This window comes from Cynocephalus volans, chromosome 11 (assembly GCF_027409185.1).
Source record: "Cynocephalus volans isolate mCynVol1 chromosome 11, mCynVol1.pri, whole genome shotgun sequence".
NCBI lineage: Eukaryota > Metazoa > Chordata > Mammalia > Dermoptera > Cynocephalidae > Cynocephalus > Cynocephalus volans.
The window spans coordinates 129,518,403-129,538,737 of NC_084470.1; the positions used below are offsets into that span (position 1 = coordinate 129,518,403).

General features: G+C 35.3%; 1 protein-coding gene across 3 annotated transcripts in view; it reads left to right on the top strand.

Annotated features, from left to right (window-relative positions):
* Positions 1-20,335, top strand: part of KCNT2 (potassium sodium-activated channel subfamily T member 2) — a 388,988-nt gene that overhangs the window by 259,730 nt on the left and 108,923 nt on the right. For all 3 annotated transcript variants that reach the window (XM_063114556.1, XM_063114557.1, XM_063114558.1), the window contains 4 exons: positions 315-544; positions 7,033-7,246; positions 9,476-9,581; positions 13,808-13,980. In XM_063114556.1, coding sequence (XP_062970626.1) covers positions 315-544; positions 7,033-7,246; positions 9,476-9,581; positions 13,808-13,980 — 723 coding nt within the window. The remainder of the gene's footprint in view (positions 1-314; positions 545-7,032; positions 7,247-9,475; positions 9,582-13,807; positions 13,981-20,335) is intronic.

Genomic DNA, 20,335 nt, shown 5'->3' on the forward strand with positions numbered 1-20,335 from the left:
AGGGAGTAAACCAGAAAAGTCTATAAGATATTTTTGCATAGCTCTTCTCTTCTTTCATTCAAATATATACTTAAATTGGTCATTATCAACTAAAATGATTTCACAGCACCCTAAGAACATAATTTCCTTTTCTGTAAAAATTAGGATCTTGAACATCAAAGATCCTTTCAAGCTTTACAATGCTGTGATTTGGAGTTTTAATTTTCTCCTGCCTTATAATAACTTGCTAACTTTCTCATATACGTAAACTTAAAAAAATATTAAGACCTTTGTTAAATTGCATCTTAAACTCTTTTGTTTTCTCTCAAATTAAGGTTTGGTGTTTGCTTGATTGGTGTTAGGAGAGAAGATAATAAAAACATTTTGCTGAATCCAGGTCCTCGATATATTATGAATTCCACAGACATATGTTTTTATATTAATATTACCAAAGAAGAGAATTCAGCATTTAAAAACCAAGACCAGCAGAGAAAAAACAATGTGTCACGGTCCTTTTATCATGGACCTTCCAGGTTACCTGTACATAGCATAATTGCCAGCATGGGTAAGTATAAACAAGTTGGAAAATACCATTAGTTTCTTTCTTAAAAATAAAATATACAAATTTTAATTAAAATTTCAAAGCGTAATTTCAAATGTATGTATATATTACAAGGTAGCTCTGATTAGGTATACAGAACAAAGTCTGTAAGCTGATAAGTTGGCAAATAAGATATTACAAAAATGCCATCAGAGTTCCTTAAAATTTTGCCACCAAACCACCTACAAACTGACAGATATTTAGCTTCTGTCACAAAGAAAGTGTGTCCTTCCTTTTAACGAATGCTTCTGCCTTCGCTGACACTGCGGACCCGTCCTAGTCGTCCTCCTCAGAGACTTCACTCTTTATTCATCCTCCTTCTTCGTTGCCTAATTTCATTTTTTTTTTCAAAATCACTGGCTGGCTGATCTCTCTCTCTCTCTCTCCCCCTCCCTCCCTCCTCATATCTCTTTACACACACACACACACACACACACACACACACACACACACACACACACACACAAACACACACACACGCACGTGTACTTTTGATCCTCCTACAATGATATCTTCACAGAAAATTCCTTGAAAGAGTTCTCTTTGGTTGCAGGCTTAAAATCTTATTGTCCCCTCATGTCTATGCCCAATTCAATCTGACATCTGCAGTTACGTCACTGAAACTGCTCCTGCAAGGTCATCAGTCTCCTGTTTGTCATTAAATCCGGTGGCTGTCTTGACAGCACATGATGATGTTGGCCATGTTGTTAAAACATACTAGTGCCTTTTCTCTGCATTATGCATGTTCATTTCTGCTGAGTGGTCACATCTCTTCTCATGGATGAAGTTGTCCTACATAAACTGATAATTAGTTTACCTAAATCATTGACTTAAACTTCTCTTTGCAACAGTATGTTCAACTGCCTCCCGGTTATTTCTATCTGGAGGTCTCACAGGAAAAACCAACACAAAATATTCAAATTGGACCAATGTCCCCACCCTCATTCAATACTGTCTCCTCCTTTTTTCCCCCACTAAAAAGCAGATGACACCGTTACCCTTCAATTTGTATTCACAATTCTGACTTTTCACCAGCCCTTTCCTTTCATATCTCGTAATTCATCAAATTCTATTAAATCTGATTATTAATAGCTCCTAAAATCATTTAGCTCTTTCTGTGTCCACCGCCGGTGTCATCCTAGCCAGTGCCCCCATGTGCTTTCCCTTAGCTGCAGGATTCCAGTCTTGCAGCCTTACACTCTGTTCTCCACCCTGAAACCAGCATAATCATTTTAAAACACAATTTTGATAATTTCATTCTCCTGAATAAATCATGTTAACTGCTTCCTATTTCCCATTGGAAAAAAAATCTCCATTCTACAATACAACATGGATTATAAATAGGAAGACCAGAAATTCTTATTGGCATGAGGTAATCCCAGTTTTTCCAGGACAGCCCCAGTTTATATGCATCGCCCTGGTGGAATTATTAAAAGCACCCCCTTTCACTCTCAGGTGTATCCCAGTTTAGAAGATAAATTACACAGATACTTGACTTGCAGATTTTTATTAATGATTCCTTTTTACTTTTCTAGCCCCTCATCTTACGTCCCCTTCAATTGCTCTCCTAAACTCTAATCACGCCAAATTCCTTTCAATCTTCACTAATGTTTTTTCACCAATGGATCTTAATACATTAAATTTCCTCTGATAGAAACTATTCCCCATTTCCCAACATTGCCCAGGTAACTACTTCTAATTCTTTATATCTCACACCCTCTAAGACCTATTTTATGGTCCTTTGTAGACTTGGTTAGTTAACCCTGTTTGTCATGGACATAGCATATTACTTTTGTTCTGTATTAGCACTACTCGTTTTTTTATGTATTCAGCAATTATTTATTAGGTACCTAATATCCACCAAGTACTCTCATGAGTATTTGTGATTACAAAAATTAGTGAACAAACAGACAGGGATTCCCTAGCTCACAGAGTTCGCATTGTATCATGGGAAGACAGGTAGAAAACAATATGCAAGAAAAAAAGTAAATTATTTAGTAAGTTAGAATGTGATAAGTAGTAAGAAATAAAGAAGAAAACAGCTAGTATAGGGGATTATGAATTCTGGGAGGACTGGATTATTAAATGAGGTGGTTAGTAGGCCTCATTGAGAAGGAGATATTTGAGCAAATACTTAAAGGAATTGAGGAAATTATCCTGTGGATATCTGGAAGAAGAGCATTCCTGGCAGAGATAACAGCTAGTACAAAGGCCCTAAAGTGGGAGCAGACTGAGGTGCTCCACTAACCGTAAAGAGGCTTTTTTGGTGCAAGCACAGTGAGTGATGGAAGAAAAGCAGGAAATGAGGAGGAAAAGATATATAGGGACCAGACCATGTTGGGCTTTTTAAGTCAGTGTAAGGATTGTAGCTTCTACCTTGAGTGAAGTGCAGAGCAATGGCCTGATCTCACCTAGGTGGACCTATTGCTCTGGCTGCTGTTGAGAATAGATGCTTCAGGGCAAGGATCAGAGAGTTTTCAAGTCGAAGTGGTAAGAAGGAGAAAATTTTGGATATGCTTTAAAGATAGAGTAATCAGGATTCCTTAAAGAATTGGAAATAAACCATGAGAAAAAAAGAAGTGCAAAGAATTCCAAGGTTTTTGCCTTAGGGAACTGGAAAGAGGGAATGACCATCAACAACTAAGATAGGCAAGCCTCAGAGAATGCAGGTTTGTTGGGGACTAGGGGAGGTGAAGAGTTTAGTTTGGAACAGCTTGAATTTCAAATATCTGTTTGACATCTAGAGGAAGATGCCAGACAGAAAGTTAGAGATGAGTCTAGATTTCAACGGAGAGATGTAGCCTGAAAAAGTAAATTTTCAGTTCCTGAGCTTATGTACTGTATTTAAAGCCAGAAGACTGAGTGAAATCATTAAGAAAATGAGTACTGACCAAAAAAAAAAAAAAAAAAAAAAAGGGAGAGATCTCCACGGTAAACCAATGTTAAATATCAAGGAGATAAGAAACCAGAGAGTGAGGCCACGGAGGAGCTGGCAAGATAGTAGGAAAAAGGAGATTTGCGCTGTGTCCTGGAATTCAAATGAATCAAGTGTTTCAAGGAAATTGCATGGTCAGCCTCGTCAACTGCTGCTGATAGATTATGTAACATGAGGACTGAGAACTGGCAAATTGAATTTAGCAATGCAGTGATTGCTGTTTACCTCGGTAAGAGTTCTTTCAATGGAGTGGTGCTGGAGAGTGCCAGATTGGAGTAGGTTTAGGAAAGAATCATAGAAGACAGATTAGAAACACTAGATTTGGACAACATTTTGAAAGTTTTACTGCAAAGGAGATCAGATAAACGGCTTGGTAGCTCGTGGTGAAAGTGTAAGGAAGTGAGAAAGGCAAAGGAATTGGGGATCTATATGAGAGTATATATAATGACAGGCCATAAAACTTAACTTAGGTAAGGTAGTGAAAAGACATCTGTTGGTTAAAGGATACTGAAAATGTAGTAGATTAATAGATTATAATTTCAGTGGGACTCAAGAAAGCTGGAAAGAGAGGAGTAAGCTGTAAAGGTAGGAGTCAGAGGGTGAGATGCCAAAAGTAGAAATTATGTGCACTAAGTAGTAATTACAAAATCTAGGGTGTGACCTGAGAGTAATGGCTGAGGAATGGTAGAAGAATAAACCATAACTGGAGGAGAGGACTAGGAACTGAGTCTGGAGAGTTGGAAGTGATCATCTACATGTATGATGAAATTGCTAAGAATTAGAACAAACAATGTGGAGAGATTAACAGTGATGCAGGAGTTAAATTATTCAGATAGTCAGTTGCATAGACACATGTATGCGGAACATGGAAAGTTGAATTTAAGCAGGATTTTATTATGTCAAGAGAGTGTAATGGAGCAAAACTGTATCAAGGGAGCCAAGGGTATACGCAAGAAAATATCATAATGTTCAAACATGGCATTGAAGATGGGTAAGAAAAGAAGAGAGAACATCAAGGGAGGGAAGGAGATGATGAAAAGTTGGTATAATCACTATAATCGCCGTGGAAGTGAAGGGCTAGACAAGGTGAAAAAGCCATTCTTCAGTAAATTCAAGAAATTGTGAGGTCAGAGTGTGGGAAGGTTCATCTACTCATATTTTGAAAACACTGGATGAGGCAAGAGTAGTGCTATGGGTTGAACTGTGTTCCCCCAGATTCATATATTGAAGTTCTTACCCCCAGTGCCTTAGAATGTGACCTTATTTGGAGACAGGGTTTTACAGAGGTAATCAAGTTAAAGTGAGGCCATTGGAGTGAGCCCTAATCCAGTATGACTAGTGTACTTATGAGAAGAGGAAATTAGGCACAGGGAGAAGACGGTCGTGGATGAGCCGAGGAGTGAAGACCAGAACAGATTCTTTCCTCACAGCCCTCAGAAGAAGCCAGAAGTGGCCAGAAGCAGAACGCGTGTGCAAACGCTCCTTCAAGAAGCCTGCCTGCATTAGACAAGAAAAGGATAAAGAAATGGTCGGAGGTGATGCAGGGTCATATACTGGGGAGGAGGTGAGAAAAAGATCACAATTCCTTGGAAGGTCCAAGAGAATAGGGATTAGTTTTATATGAAGGGAGGTATGTCTGTTTCCTTGTAAACAGAAATAAGGGAACAAAAGTTTGGGGAAGCTCTCATTTTTGCTTATCTGGACAGAGGGACTAGGAAGAGTTCTACAGTAACTTCTCTTTTCTCTCTGAAATAGACGACATAGTCATCTGCAGAGGGCAAATACAGTAAATACAAAAATGAGTTTGCAACTTTAGAACATATCATATGGCTTTCTTTTATTTTTATAAATCAAATTTATAAAATTTAAGTAAATCAAATCCACTCACCTGCTTAATGGACAATTTAATCTCATCACCTCTAAAAATCCCCCTCCCCTCACCCAAGCATACATAGGTTGCATTATATATTAATCCTGTGTTTACACTGCCAAAAATTAGAAAGGAGGACTGTGTCCATAGCTTCTAATATTACCTTTCCTCAGATGTTGGATCTGCTGAGAGTTGGTCCTCACATCGTTTTCTTAGGCCGAGCTGTTTCAGACAAACTCGCAGGTCTCCTTGTACAGACTCCCCTGATTACTGCAGGCTACCAGCCTCTCTCACAGTACACAGGGTGCGGCGTGGGTGTGCGTGAAAGTGCAGTATGGGTAACAGGTAACAGCCCTGAAACTGAACCCCCCAACTTATTCCAGTTGTGAGGAATACCCAGACGTTCTCACCAGTCTTGTCTCTATCAACTCTCACACTCAGAAATGAATTTCCATCCCTTTCTCTGTGAAGACTTGTAATTCTCCTCAACATTTTTAGAAATCTGTAGCTGACCTCTTTCCATGGTACAAGAAAAGAAATGCAACAATCCATTAGCTCTCTCCCCTCCCCTTACAAACTCATGCTGTTATAATGAGGAAGAAGGTTGGAAGGTCAGAGGTTTGAGGGAAGTAGGAATTTAAACAATTTCTTTAAAGAATGGGATGAAATGAAGACTAAGGACTTCTAGCAGGGCGACCAGGTGTGACTGAGTGCACACGTGAAGGAGGGATCATGAAATATGGTGGCATTCATTGATTAGGTTGCCTTATTTTCTCCAAGAGGGAGAGACATCAATTTTCCATAAGTTGATGTTTAAATTAATTTTTAAATTCCAATTAAGAATCACAAAGGGAATTGTTTCTTCTACTTCCTATTCCTTGAATACCTCGAGTATTAGCTTACGGCTATTGACTTGCATGTTTCTTACTCTCTTTCGTGTCAAAAATCAAATGTCCCCAGCCCCACCATTTTTTATCATGTCATGCTGTTTTTGTTTTTCCTTTGTGCTATTTATCATTGTCTAAAATTACTTGACTCATTTATTTGTCTACTTGTTTATTTTAAAGATAAAATCCATGTGTGTAGAAACCTTGTCTGTCTGCTTTTCTACCTATCTCTAGTGCCTAGAATATTGCTCCCCATGTGTGGCATGCATGGATACAGTACATAATAAATATTGCTTTTTAAAAAAATATGTAAAATGTCAGTGTTCTGATATGAAAAGGTGGTTACAAATCAGTAAAAAAAAAAAAAAAAAAACTTAATAAGGGGGAGAGAGACAAAATGAGAATTTTTAAAAATTGGCCAACAAAACCAATTTAAATTTTAAAGAAATATAAACTGAAACAACAGAGTGTACCTTTTCACTTTTAGTTTCTGCATACTTCAGGACTTGACAGATTTTATGTTTTGTGCTATAGGGAGACAATCAGCAAATACACTTTTCTACACAAATGCAGAATTTCTTACCCAGGGAAATGGCCACATGAAAAAGAAATAATTAGCTTTTAGAACTCAAGGCTAAAAAATATATACATATTTCTTGATTACACTGATTGTATTTCATTTCACTTCCATCATCCAGTGATCAATATTGACATACAGATAGCAAATGTCTTGATGAATTTTCACGTTTGATTGTTCTAGGTACCGTGGCTATAGACTTGCAAGACACAAGCTGCAGGTCAGCAAGTGGCCCTACCCTGTCTCTTCCTGCAGAGGGAAGCAAAGAAGTGAGAAGACCTAGCATTGCTCCTGTTTTAGAGGTTGCAGATACATCATCAATTCAAACATGTGATCTTCTAAGTGACCAATCAGAAGATGAAACTACACCAGATGAAGAAATTTCTTCAAACTTAGAGTATGTTTAGATGCTTGAAGATGTAAGATTACTAGGTTTGTGCTAATGTCCTTAGGTAATGTTTTTAGGTACTTTACCAATAGATGAGGAACTAATGTTCTTACCTTGTGGGCATTGTAGAATCATTTCTACGTGCTTCTACCAAAACACCCTTCAATTACTCAGTATCTCTCGACTACAGAACATTCTAAGCCCTCAAGTTTCTGGCTTCAACATGTATTTCCAGCCTCGTTCTTCTAAGTTATTCTTTATCTTTAAGGGAAAAAAAAAAAAGACATAAATCAGTATTCCAGGATATAAACTGCATTTTCATAACTGTGAGCTTTTTTATTATATTGTATATTCTACCTTTTGTTTTTTTTATTTCGCGTCCTTATTAAAGCTCAATCAATTATTCAGTGGTATGTGAACGCAGCCTCTTCCATTAAGCTTTCCTTGCTCATCTCAGCTTTTCGCAGTCTTTTTCATACAGGATGCATCAATAATATTTTAAATGTTTGAATAAAAGAAGTGCTGTGTCCCTTTTGTAAGCTTCCATAATAATGCAGTACCAATCTATATAACATTAATCACATTTTAGCCTGCAGTAGAGTTTGTTTACATGTTTTATTCCACATACATATTGCCAGTGCTTACGGAGAGCGTAGTGGTCCACAGCCTTGACTTTGGAGTCTGAAAGACTTTGCTGTGCCAGACCCACCTTATACTATTGTGTATGAATGATTTTGACTGAACAATCTTGCCTACAATTTCTTTACCTGTAAACTGAGTGGAATTACTACCTCCATAACGTTATCTGAAGATTATATGAGATAATGGAGAAAAAGTGGTTATGATTATGTTTTGGCAGAGTAAGCATTCAGTAAGTATTAATTACCATTAGAAGTAATACTGGTATTAGTGGCATCAGTAACATCATCTCCTAACATTTCTCCCAATACCTTTCATATAATATAAGTTGGATTAATGTTTAATTAAACTAAAACAAACTGAAATACTACTGATAGTTGGAAAGATCTCTTTTTTTAAAATCCCTTGCCCCACCTTTTTTCTTTTTTCATTTCTTACAATAAACTTTGATGTATCCAGAGAACATCACTTTCCAAGAAATTAATGGCCTGAGTTCTCAGATATATTTGTGGAATCCAGGATGGGAACAGGGAGAGGTCTGGCAACCAGTATCGTTCCAGGAAATGGTGTTTTGGGATGTGGTTGAAATTCTTTTTTCATACTTATTTCTGAAAAAAATGAGGTAGAAGTTTTGTTATTTGTAGAAAAATGAAAGAGATGTTGAAGTAGTACCAAAGATTACCAACTTCTAAATGCGCAAAATGTGCTCTATTTTTACTTCTCAGCAAATGATGTCTGGAAAACAGTTTCAACTAGGTCTGAAATTTCATGTTTTATCTGGTAAACGTATTTAAATCAAGAGCTTCCTTATTGGATAAAGGAATATTGCTTTTGCTAAATTTTCTTTTATTTCCTAATTTTCTTTTATGCTACTACTTTTTAGAAGTTTCCTTTTGAAAGTCAGCATAGCCAAAATGTGCATGTGGCTATTTTTCAGAAGTCAGCAAACAAACTGAATGTCCTTGATAAATGATTCCAGAAAAACTCTAACGAATTAAGTCAATCATTTGCCCCCTTTTGATTATGCATTCATGGCAAGTGAATATTGAGAGAGTGATCATAATAATGCATTTTTCTTTAAGTGTATTTTGTAAAAATTAACATTGTTGTTTGTTAAAAATACATCTAAATTCTCCACACTAAGCGTTGGCAAACTTTGTCTAGGAGGGAACAACTAGTAAATATTTTAGGCTTTATGATCCTAGTTGCAATGATTCAACTCTCTTGTTGAAGCACAAAAGCACCCATGCACAACACATAAATGAATGAGTATGGCTGTATTTCAATAAACCTTTATTTATGGATACTAAAATTTCAACTTTATATGATTTTTACATGACATAAAATATTATTCTTTTTAAAAAATCATTTACAAGTATAAAAACCACCTTTAGGTCACAAAATCATGTGGTGGGCCAGATTTGATCTCTGAGCAGTAGTTTTCCTACCCCTGTTCTAACCTACGTCATTAGTCAAAATATGATTACAGCATAGTGAGTTTCTGATTCTAACTTTATGAAAACAGAGGAACATGGCCGTAACTTAATTTTCAAATGTTGCAAGCCTTATTCAAGGGTAATATTTCATCTTGTTTTGCAGGTATGCTAAAGGCTACCCACCTTATTCTCCATATATAGGAAGTTCACCCACTTTTTGTCATCTCCTTCATGAAAAAGTGCCATTTTGCTGCTTAAGACTAGACAAGGTAAGCACTTGTTGTTACTGTTGTTTCCTCCAAATATAAAGTATAGCATTTGCCAATCACATATATTTAAATAATTTGTACAGCATTTTGACTAAAATATGTTTAAAGGGTATTATCTCTTCAAATATAAATTTAATTAAATAAAGTAGTAAGTATTACTTTTTATAATTGCACTAAAGATTATCCAAATGCTTTACCCTTCTACTAAATTAACCAAATGCATAAGCCAGTCAAGTTTTTAAAGAGGAAAACAGAGGTACCAGAATCTCAACCCTATGAACCCTAACATCCAAAGTCTTTCCAAATCACTTTATTTTGGCCAAATGTACATTATTTCTTTTGCTATTTATGCTTCAAATCTCAATATGGAATCGCTTGGCATATGTTAGAGACAAAGATTCATTCATGACTAGACTGGAAGCTGATATCAGTATCTTGCCTAATACCTCTTCTTTCAGTGTTTCTACTGTGCTTCTTGATTCCTGCCTGGGTGTTCTACAGTAGCCACCCAAAACAAAAAAAATTCCATTAATGTTAAATTTTTTATCTTTTTTACTATATAGCCATTGGGCTTGACCTGTATGAGTTTAGAAAACAAATAAAAAGTAGCGCTTTGCACTTTCCCTAGAGATTCAAATGTCCCATTAATTCTAGCCAGGGATTTCTCATTTTACTCTAAATTTTAGAGCAGAGTTAAAATCCCAGCTCTCCACTTATAAGTTATACAACTTGGGCAACTAGCTTCACCAATAAATCTTAGTTTCCTCATCTTTAAAATGGGTATAATTTAATATGAACCTCACAGGTCTCTTGTAAGGTTTACATAAATTAGTACATGTTTAACATAGTGCCAGGAACTTAATAACTGAGTAGGTGCTTAATAAATTTTTTTGTTAGCACCTGAGTAGATGCTAATGCTTTTGCTATTTTTTTGTGTGTGTGATAAACATAGATTTTGGCTGTTGCTGTCATTCTTGAGGAAGAACATTAACAGAAAATTAGAAAATTTCTGCCTCTATCTCCCTGAAGTTGCTTCGTGAATCTTTGCCATTGCTCCTAAATATTCATCTGGGGTCACTGAGATGGACGATTCTACCTCTTAAGTCCTTATTTTTTTACAGGCTTTATTTTACTTAAATATTCTGAAGCATTTAATATTTCTGACCAACTATATATTTTTGATAACATTAATAAATTATAAATTTCAGGACCCTTCATCTGCATTGATCCTTTCCAAGACTAATTTGTCTCGTGACTGATTTTTCTATTTGTAATATTTTTCTGTTTTCCTTAAGGAGGGTTTCTAAAATAATATACACTTCAGGCACCACACAACCTGGACTCACTTTTGGTTGTATTTACTACTTAATATACAGTTCAGAGGAAAAAAATATATCAGGAGACCAAAGCAAGGAACCTGATCCAACTGAAAGGCTAAGCTTTCAGAGACGAGGATTTTAAAGTTAAAAGACTGTCTCTTTACCATATTAACAAAGCAAAGCTTCCGAGTGCTGCTGAGTGGCTGGTGGTATCTGGGGTTATTGGTTATGTAGGTAGCATAAGAGGTGGTCTGCTAGGGAGAAGAGTGGCCGCTTTGGGATTATGACGCTGCTGTGTTTGTGATGTGTGTGAGCTGGGATCGTCTTGTCCAATCCATTCCGTACCAGTATCAACAGGCTGATTGATAAACCTGGTCAAGGTTTATAAATAACAAAATTCTCTGTTCTCTCCTTGTTTTTGTTTTTTGTTTGTTTTGTTTTTCTTACAGGTAGAACTACTTCTAAGTTTTGTTAGAGAAATTTGTTCTTTTTCCTTGATGTATAAATATTGAAGTTCTTAATGATCCAAGCAAGCATTGACCTATCACTATTCTCCTTCCATGACCTCTTTCTAAGTGACCTTATTTCCTCATATGGCTTCAGATTCTGCCTGTATAAATAATCCTGTAAGCACCCTCCCAATGAAGATTTATTGCTCTTGTTCTTTACCATCTTCTTCGTTTTCCATTCCTTCTTATGCCTCATACTTTTCTTCTGGGTTCATTTCTCTGTCTCCCAGATTACAGCCTTTAGCAATCCTATTAATGAGATTCTGTTTGTGGTTGTTGAAACTATTCTTTCCATTATGGTTTCTCCCGAAATGGCCTTATATTAACCTCAGTTTAAAGGACAGTTTTGCTTGGTGTCTAATGCTAGGCTATTAGTTTTGTACGTGTGTGTTTTTAGCATCCAAGCACTGTATTTACCACTTTCTGTTCTCCAAGTGACTGTTGAAAGTCAGTCATTCTAACTGCTGTTCTCTGTGGGTCGTCTCTCTTTTCTTTGTGTCTGTTTTCAGGTCTTCTCATTGTCTTGGTTGTCCTGTTCTTTCATTCTGATGTATATGACTGTCTATTTCTCTTTATTTGGATTAGGATTCATTCAGCTTCCTGAACCTGATGATTAGGGTTTTTCATTACTTGTTGAAAATTCTGTCAATGTTTACTTGAATAAGCCTTCTTTCTGATAAAAAATTCTGCTCTGACCAGGTCAGCTAAATTGCATTGCCTTGGGACATCTGGGACGTCAGTAGTCACATCCACAGGTCCTAGAAGATGTTCTCATAATACCGTTTTTACTTAGGAGCAGACATGATGGCATCAGAAAGTCATAAAATAACCTAGAATGTTTCTTGTAACCCTTACCCTAGATCCTTGTGTGTAGGATATAACCAAGTAACAATCCCAAATGATATGCCGTGTACAAACCAGTAGAAGAACTGATGAACTGACTAGGTGAGGCTGTCTCCTTTGTCCTTTGATCCTTCCCCATTCTGTAATTATACGATGCTAAGCTCTGCTCACCCTCTTTGGAGCACATTTTTCAGGATGACCTGACCTATATGATTCCCTGATTACAACTGTCGTATTGGCTCAATAAATCCTATACTTTACGCATTTTGCCTCAGTTTCTTTTATGTCAACATTTCTGACTCTCTGTTATCTCTTTTTCAGATATTCTAATTAAACATATATTAGATGTTCTCTTACTATCTTCCAAGTCTTTTGATTTTTCCACCCTATTTTCTATCTTTCTCTGTCTTGCATTATAGGTAATATCTTCAACTCTGTTCTGCAGTTGATTCCTTCAGCTGCATAATATGTGTGATTTAAATCATCTTTTGAGTTATATTTACTGGTTAGTTCTAGAAGATATATACAAATAGATATAGATATTACTTCTAACATCCACCACTTATATGTTATTTTAAATAGACTCTTCCTCCTTGTTTATATTTTAAATGCTTTCTTTTATTCCTTTGCACATGTTAAAGATGCTCATTTTATATTCTGAATCTAACAACAGCAAAATTTGTAGACTTTGTCATTGAAATATCTTGTTTATCGTTTCTGTTTACTCATGGTGCCTTGTTCCTACCAGTGTTTTATAATATTTTATTAAGGAATAGTGGCAAAGAATATTCCAGAAGTGATGAATATTTCAAAGAGCTTACTAATCTCAACCCAAATACATAAAAAGAAATCCACATAGAGACAAATAAAGGTGAAAGAACAGAATACCAAAATAGTTCTCCATGCACATAATTTAGCTTAAATTAACCTTGGTTTAGTAATGCTAATTCCAGCAAATCCTAGACTCCAGGAAGGAGTAAAATAATTTCAGGCCAACAGTGAGTTTTGGTCATGCTTTGTTCTTATTTCTGTTGTTGTTGTTATTATTATTTTACTTTTGAATATTTGCATCATCATCTTGCTAGCTCAGCTATGCATTTAAAAAGTTAGGGTGTTTTGTTTTCTGTTTTGTTTTGTTTTCTTTTCTTTTTTGATCCATCACTTTAGGTATTCAGTACTGGGAATGTTCCTGAGGTTATTTGATCATAATATTACTACATTTCTGGTAATGAAAGTCAGAGGTAGTTAAACCTAAATACCCAGAAGTCGGCTAGCAGTAAGTTTTAGTTTGCAGTAGAACATGTACACACACATGTTGCTGACTCTTTCAGCATCAGGCTACATACCTGCAGTTCATTTGCCTTGTCCGGGCACATCTTTATTTCCTACTGTAGGTTAGAGACCTGGGCCCAGAAAAATGTAACTATTCTCAAATTTGTTAACAAATAAGGATCTACTTGGTTAGATTCATTTTAATTTCCATTTATCCTAAAGTTTTCACTGAATTTTAGTGGAGTATAAAATGGCATTTCTTTGTATAATTTTTCTTCTGTAGAGTTGCCAGCATAACTACTATGAGGACGCAAAAGCCTATGGATTCAAAAATAAACTAATTATAGTTGCAGCTGAAACAGCTGGAAATGGACTGTATAATTTTATTGTTCCTCTCAGGGCATATTATAGACCAAAGAAAGAACTTAATCCCATAGTACTGCTATTGGATAACCCGTAAGTATATTTCAAAATACACAAACAAGACAAAGAGCTTTTAATGTTATAATATTTACAGCTAAAATATTTTACTTTAATTTGCTGATGGTATTTTAAATCAGATACATTATGGTACATGATTCATTGGGAGATATATTCTGTGCTGTGATACAAAAAAGTCATCGAGTATGGTTATGTTTCACAAATGCTACTGGAATCTCATCACTGGAATACTCAGATTTTTATTTAAAACTATTTTGCAAGTGACAATCTATTCACAATGTGATGGAAAACAGGCTACTGAAATAGCTACTGCAATTTTCCTTAAATTAATCAACTAGCCTGAAAAATCTGTGTCAAAACTGGAAAATTTTGTTGTCATAATAAAGAACCATTAATTATCAGAGAAGCATTTACTGATCTAGTTTTATATGTTATACCATGAAGCATCATCATAAGTTATTATGATTGCACATATATTCTATAATATAACATAACATGAATAGTGCTCTACCGTGTGAATTTATCTTGGAAATATTTGATTAGTTTACTTTTGTTACATAAGATTACTTAAGCATGTCAAAATTCTTATGCAAATATAAATATAGACCACTGAATACAATGGTCAAAGGCATTTTATTCTACAATTACATTATTCTTCTCTGAAACTGAAAATTAGTAGCAAGTGGTCCTTTGAGAAATGCCATGTTTTAGAATTCTCCCACTCTAATCATCCATTCCAAAATGATGCAAATTTCAGTATAAAATAAACGAGGCCAGATTTATTGCCTTGTCTCTCTCTTTCAAAATTATCAGAAGCAAATGCATCTCCCCAATATGCTATAACTTCATGTTATATTGCTCATTCTGGATATATCAATATCAAAATACTCATTGGTGCATCGTTCTTAGCATCATCATCACACTGATAATCAACTCTAAAAATTGAGCACACTTGTAGAATTTTCAGTTGAAGGATTTCTAAATACGATGAGTGAATGACTTTGTAAATACTTCTTTGGTGTCCAAGGAGTGGTGAGGCATATTTAGGGTAAGTGTGGCGGAACAGAAAGTTGGACTCAATGTCAGACAAAATAAAAGCTTATTGAAATAAATTTTAGGAGACTGACAGCTGGGTATTGGGATGGCTACGGAAACAGTGTTGCAAAGCATCCCTCGGGTCTATTGAAAATAGCCTTAGTTCTGAAGTTTCCCTGCTGGAAGCTCTAAGAGACTGGCTGAGCTGGGACATCAGAGATGCTCAATCAGTTATGCAGGTTCAAATGTGTCAGAACTTGTCTCTTGTGCTTATAATGTGTCCACTCACCTAAAGGTAGAATTTAAGACAGGGGCGTTTACAAACTGATTGCTTTGGGGCAACCCCCACTTGTATTGCTTGGATCACCCTGGGTTACCTTGGGCCTCAGGATGCAGAGAGGAAGGCAGGAAGAGCCTTGGAAATGAAGAGGTGCATCTGTGCTCATGGCGTTCCTCTGGTGAGGATAAGGGCAAACTGTCCTTTCCTATTCCTTATATTATTTCAAGATAAAATTTCTTGTCCTGATGTGTAAACCTCTTCCCAAAAACCAATCTCGTCATATCTGGAAGTGAAGTTCACTCTATGGACAGAGAAGGACTCCTCCTTTTCAATCTCTAGTCTTGCTAAGTAATCCCATTTCAGAATCGCTGATTTCCCCTTTTCCACCTCATTTTTCCATCAAGCAAGTGACAACAGCTAGGAAGTCTTTCATATGTGTCCCTTACATAGATTTTAGAGTAGGTGTAACCAGATTAGTCCCTTTCCGTTTGGTTCTGAATAAGCAGGGTACAAAAATGTCTTATTACTGAATGATTGATTGATTTGTATATTAGGATTATAACATCAAGATGTTGTTTGTACAGTCTTAATTCCTGGATTTGATGAATCACAGAAAAATCTGAAGGCTCTCCTCTTAAGTAGTGACAAAGTGATCTGTATTTCTGTACAAATATAGACGTCGCTTTTATCAGGGAATATTTTATCTAATGAGAACATAAAGATCATTTAATAATGTTAATATTCTTTACCTCCACCCTCTGTTCATAATAGTGGTAACAATTGAGCATTTACTAAATCTCAAAGCTTACAAATTACAATGTAAACATTTAAATAATCTGAAGACTGTGTGACTCAGATACACTATTGTCTCTTATGTTACAGACCATATAAAACAGACCCAAAATAGTTAAATAATCTATTCCAAGGTCAATTCTAGGATTAGAACCTTCTATGCAATTCCCAGAATACTGGGCGGGGGGGGGGGGGGTTGTTTGTTTGTTTGTTTTGAATATGCAATCTTACTTAATTTACAGGTTTTTGGTATATGAAAAAAAAATTTTGTCAGTTCTTTTTGGAAACAAGAATATATTTAACTTGAGATTTTTTTTTACTAGAATTTCCCTTTGGCTTCCTAATGGCTCACATTTTGGAATCCAACTATTCACATGATGTTGATAGATAATTCTTGTGGGGTTTGACTTTATTTCAAAAGGTTAGGCTGAAGGTGCATGCAGTAAAATCTATTAGCTTTCTGTGTACTTCCCGAAAGTGGTGTCAAACATTTTTATTTGTTGTCCTCTTGTCCTCTGTTCCTTTAGTCAAGAATGAGGAAACAAAAACTAAACACGTACAAATAATGTTCCAGGAAGTTTTATGCAATTTTTTTTCTTTTTAAACAATGAGATGTCTATTGCTCTGAAATGACTAGTATTTTTTGCAATCTATCCTACAATATTACAAAGAAATATGATGCTTTCTTCTTTAAAATATTATACGAATTTGTTATAAGAATTTATATTCTTATATGTTATAACAATTTGTACAATGCACTTCTGTAATTGTTAATTAGTTTTAGGGGTTTGACTTTATTTTAAATTAACATGAGCATTGCTGAAAATAATATTCGGTACACAGCTATTTAGGAAATTTAGCTGAAAAACCAATTGATTCAATATAACAGAAATAAATAATAACAGATGTCACAAGTATGAAACTTTCAAATGTAAATTAAATTTATAATATATACATACATAATATGCTGAAATAAGTGTTCACAATGTTTCCAAACAGAAAGCCTTCTAGATCTCATATGGCAATTAAATAAAACTTAGTCGTACTGAAAAGCATCTTTCACTAAGTAATGGTTCATTAGACCAGGTGTCTGTTCTGATTGGTTGGCCACTGTTCTGTTTGATCTGTTGTGCAATATTGATTTTAAATATTTTGATTACCACCCAACCTTAAATGTCATCTAGTTATCTGGCAGCACCATTTTATATGAAAGAAAAGTGAGTCAAAAGCTGGAATATGTTACCCAAAGTTACACAAAGATGAAGTGCAAGGTCCAAGCTTCTGTTCTTCATTTTTACCAAAGTCTTGCTTACACTATCCATTTATTAAATGAATCTTTTCACATATAGTGCCAAGTGAACTTCAGTCCAGCTTATTTTAAAAGTAATGATAAAACATCTGATATATGAGTGTCCTTATCAATGAAATTCAAACTTTGGACTCATAGAGATCTGAGATAAGATTTAAGCTTACCCTCTTGATAGTCCTGTTACCTGTTATTGAATATCTCTAAGCCTCATTTTTCTGGTTTGTAAGGTGGTTAGAACATTTATCTTAACAAGGTAAAATGAGACCATATAACATAATGTATATGAAGCACTATAGCAATATCTGACTCATAAAAGGCAGTCAGGAAATGTCAATTTTTCTTCTGCCAATCAAGAAAATAGAAATGTCACTATTTGAACTGATGTGTGGATTGGTGTGAAAATCTCATTAATAAAAAAAATATGTATTTTAAGTAGTTTAAATTGAACTACTTTGACGTTTTTTAGGAAGAAATAAACTATTTAGAAGTGGAATTATGAAATATTAACAAAATAAACTGTGCTCATAAAAACAAACTGCTCATTTCTTGAACTGGAAATATAGAAATTTATTATGGTTTTTAGTTAAATAGGAAAGAAATAATGGTCTTGTATTATGCAAATTCTCATACTTTTTCACTTCCTAGCAATCAATAGTTATTCATTATTTGCCTGTAATGGCAATTTTTATTGTGAGAGTTTTTATAAGGGTATGAGGCTTTAGGCTAATTAGTAGTTATCTTTCTTAATGGAATTACAGCTAGGACTCTAAAAATGTGCTCATTTTTTTCTTTTTACTAACATCAGTTACCTTTTGTGTTTGTTGAATTTTAATTTCATTTATTACAGGTTAGTTTCAGCCTGTTTTGTTTTGTTCTGCCTTTGGTCTGTGCATATTTATTCTGTCCTAGATCTATTTTCCTATCATGTTTGTTATTCTCATTGATTTAAATTACTTCTTTTTGTATTAAGCAAATTTGATCTATATATTTTTTGACTTTTTTTTTATATCTTAAAATGTCTGTGATGAGCTATATAGTTAAATATGTCAATCATTTTTAGCATGTTTCCTTAACATAATTTCTAACTTAGGCCTTCTATATTTAGTAGCCAGATAAAAGAAATTCCATACGTCTTATTCTATTGTGTTAATGGTTTTATATTTCCACTTTCAACTCTTCATCTGTACTTTTGGGGTGTAATTTAAGAAGGGAACATCAATTTTCATGAATGCTTTATGTTTTTGTTTATGTTTATCAATAATAATGCAAGGGTTATACTTGCCAGTGAACTGTCTCTCCGTGACTAAACAGATTAGTCTATTAAGAGCCTGTGGTGTCATTTATGTTACTCAATTCCTAAGCAGGTTGGTGCCGTAAATACCGTTGCCAATTTATTTAAATGAGCTGGCACAGTACATGTAAATGCACAATTGATTTATTCTTTACATTTCAGGTTTATTTTTAAACCGTCTTTTTCAATAGCGGGAATAGGGCTGGCTGGTTAGCTTAGTTGGTTAGAGCATAGTGTTGATAATAACAAGGTCAAGGGATTGGATTCTTGTACCTGCCAGCTGCCAAAAAAAAAAAAAAAGGTAGTAGTAAATGAATCTGTTTTTTATACAAAATTAAATTTTGCAAAGAGTATGGCACAGTAGACCTTTTACATCAGATATGTTTCATTAGGATTATATATTTATCAGGGTTCAGGGGACTTGATTTACCTTCAACATAGCCGAATTCATGTAAGGATGACCCATTCTACCACAGTACATATGTTAAAGCAATGTCTAAGGATTTTGAAGATTACTTGCCCATTAAATGCATATTTGTGGCAGAACTGCATGTGACCACAATGTATAATTTTCCTAAAGTAAAGCAATAATTTTGATGGCCAGTTAGACAAAGCAATGAAAACAAAGGGCTTATCTTCAGGTTTAACTCTCACAGAAGGGTTGGCATAACAGAAAGATTTACTTTATTCCCAGGTACCTTAGTACTTGTTATGACACAGAAGATTTTCAATATATTTATTGAACTGAATGACTCAATACTATTTTTTTTATTGTGAATAGTCATGAGATACAAAGCTAATTGTCACCCCTCGTGCCCGTGATGAGAGCCAGATTCATACTGGCAGCATACCCATTACCAGAAATTACTTTTGTACCCCGTGTCCCCACCCAATTATTCCCCAACCTACCGCCCCCTCCACCCCTTGTAGCCCTAGGAATGTTCCCTCCCTCTGCAAGTCCAACACACCACTGTGGTCTTTCTTTCCTTCCTTCTTTCTCTCTTAGCTCCCACATACGAGTGAGCACATGCGGTATTGATCCCTCTGTGCTTTGCTTATTTCACTCAACATAAGTTTCTCCAGGTTCATCTATTTAACACTGTGGCCAGACGTTAGAAGAAAGATATGTCAAAGTGGACAAATGATCAGAAAAGACAGTATGAAGAAATTGAAATGATCTGAGCCTAAAAGAAGGGGTCAGATTAAAAAGGACACTGTTTCACTCTGAGTATATCTGTAATAGTGAAGAGTTACAGACCCAGCTCTGCCACATAAATTATAGTTACTTGAAATACTTTATCTAACAGGAACTATATGAAAAGTTCGGAGCGAAGAAAATAAAAATAATAGCTCCCCCCAAAAAAAGACACAAGCAAAAGGATTTTTCAAACTCGCATAAAATCTCAGTGTCACCCCATTTGTGTGGTACTTTCATTCTCAGCCATGCTTCTATAATCACAAGACAAGGTCAGAGCGACATAGAGCATCTTGAATCAGTGATCAGAACGGCCCTCCTATTTTTGAGAAGCAAGATAGTGCCCAGAAAAAGAACTAGAAATCTTTACAATAAGGCACTGTCAGAAACTGCTACTGCGAGAGTCCACGCCTATTGTTATAATGTTTGTTGAAAACAACATATGTCAGGAGCTTTAAAAATGTTTAT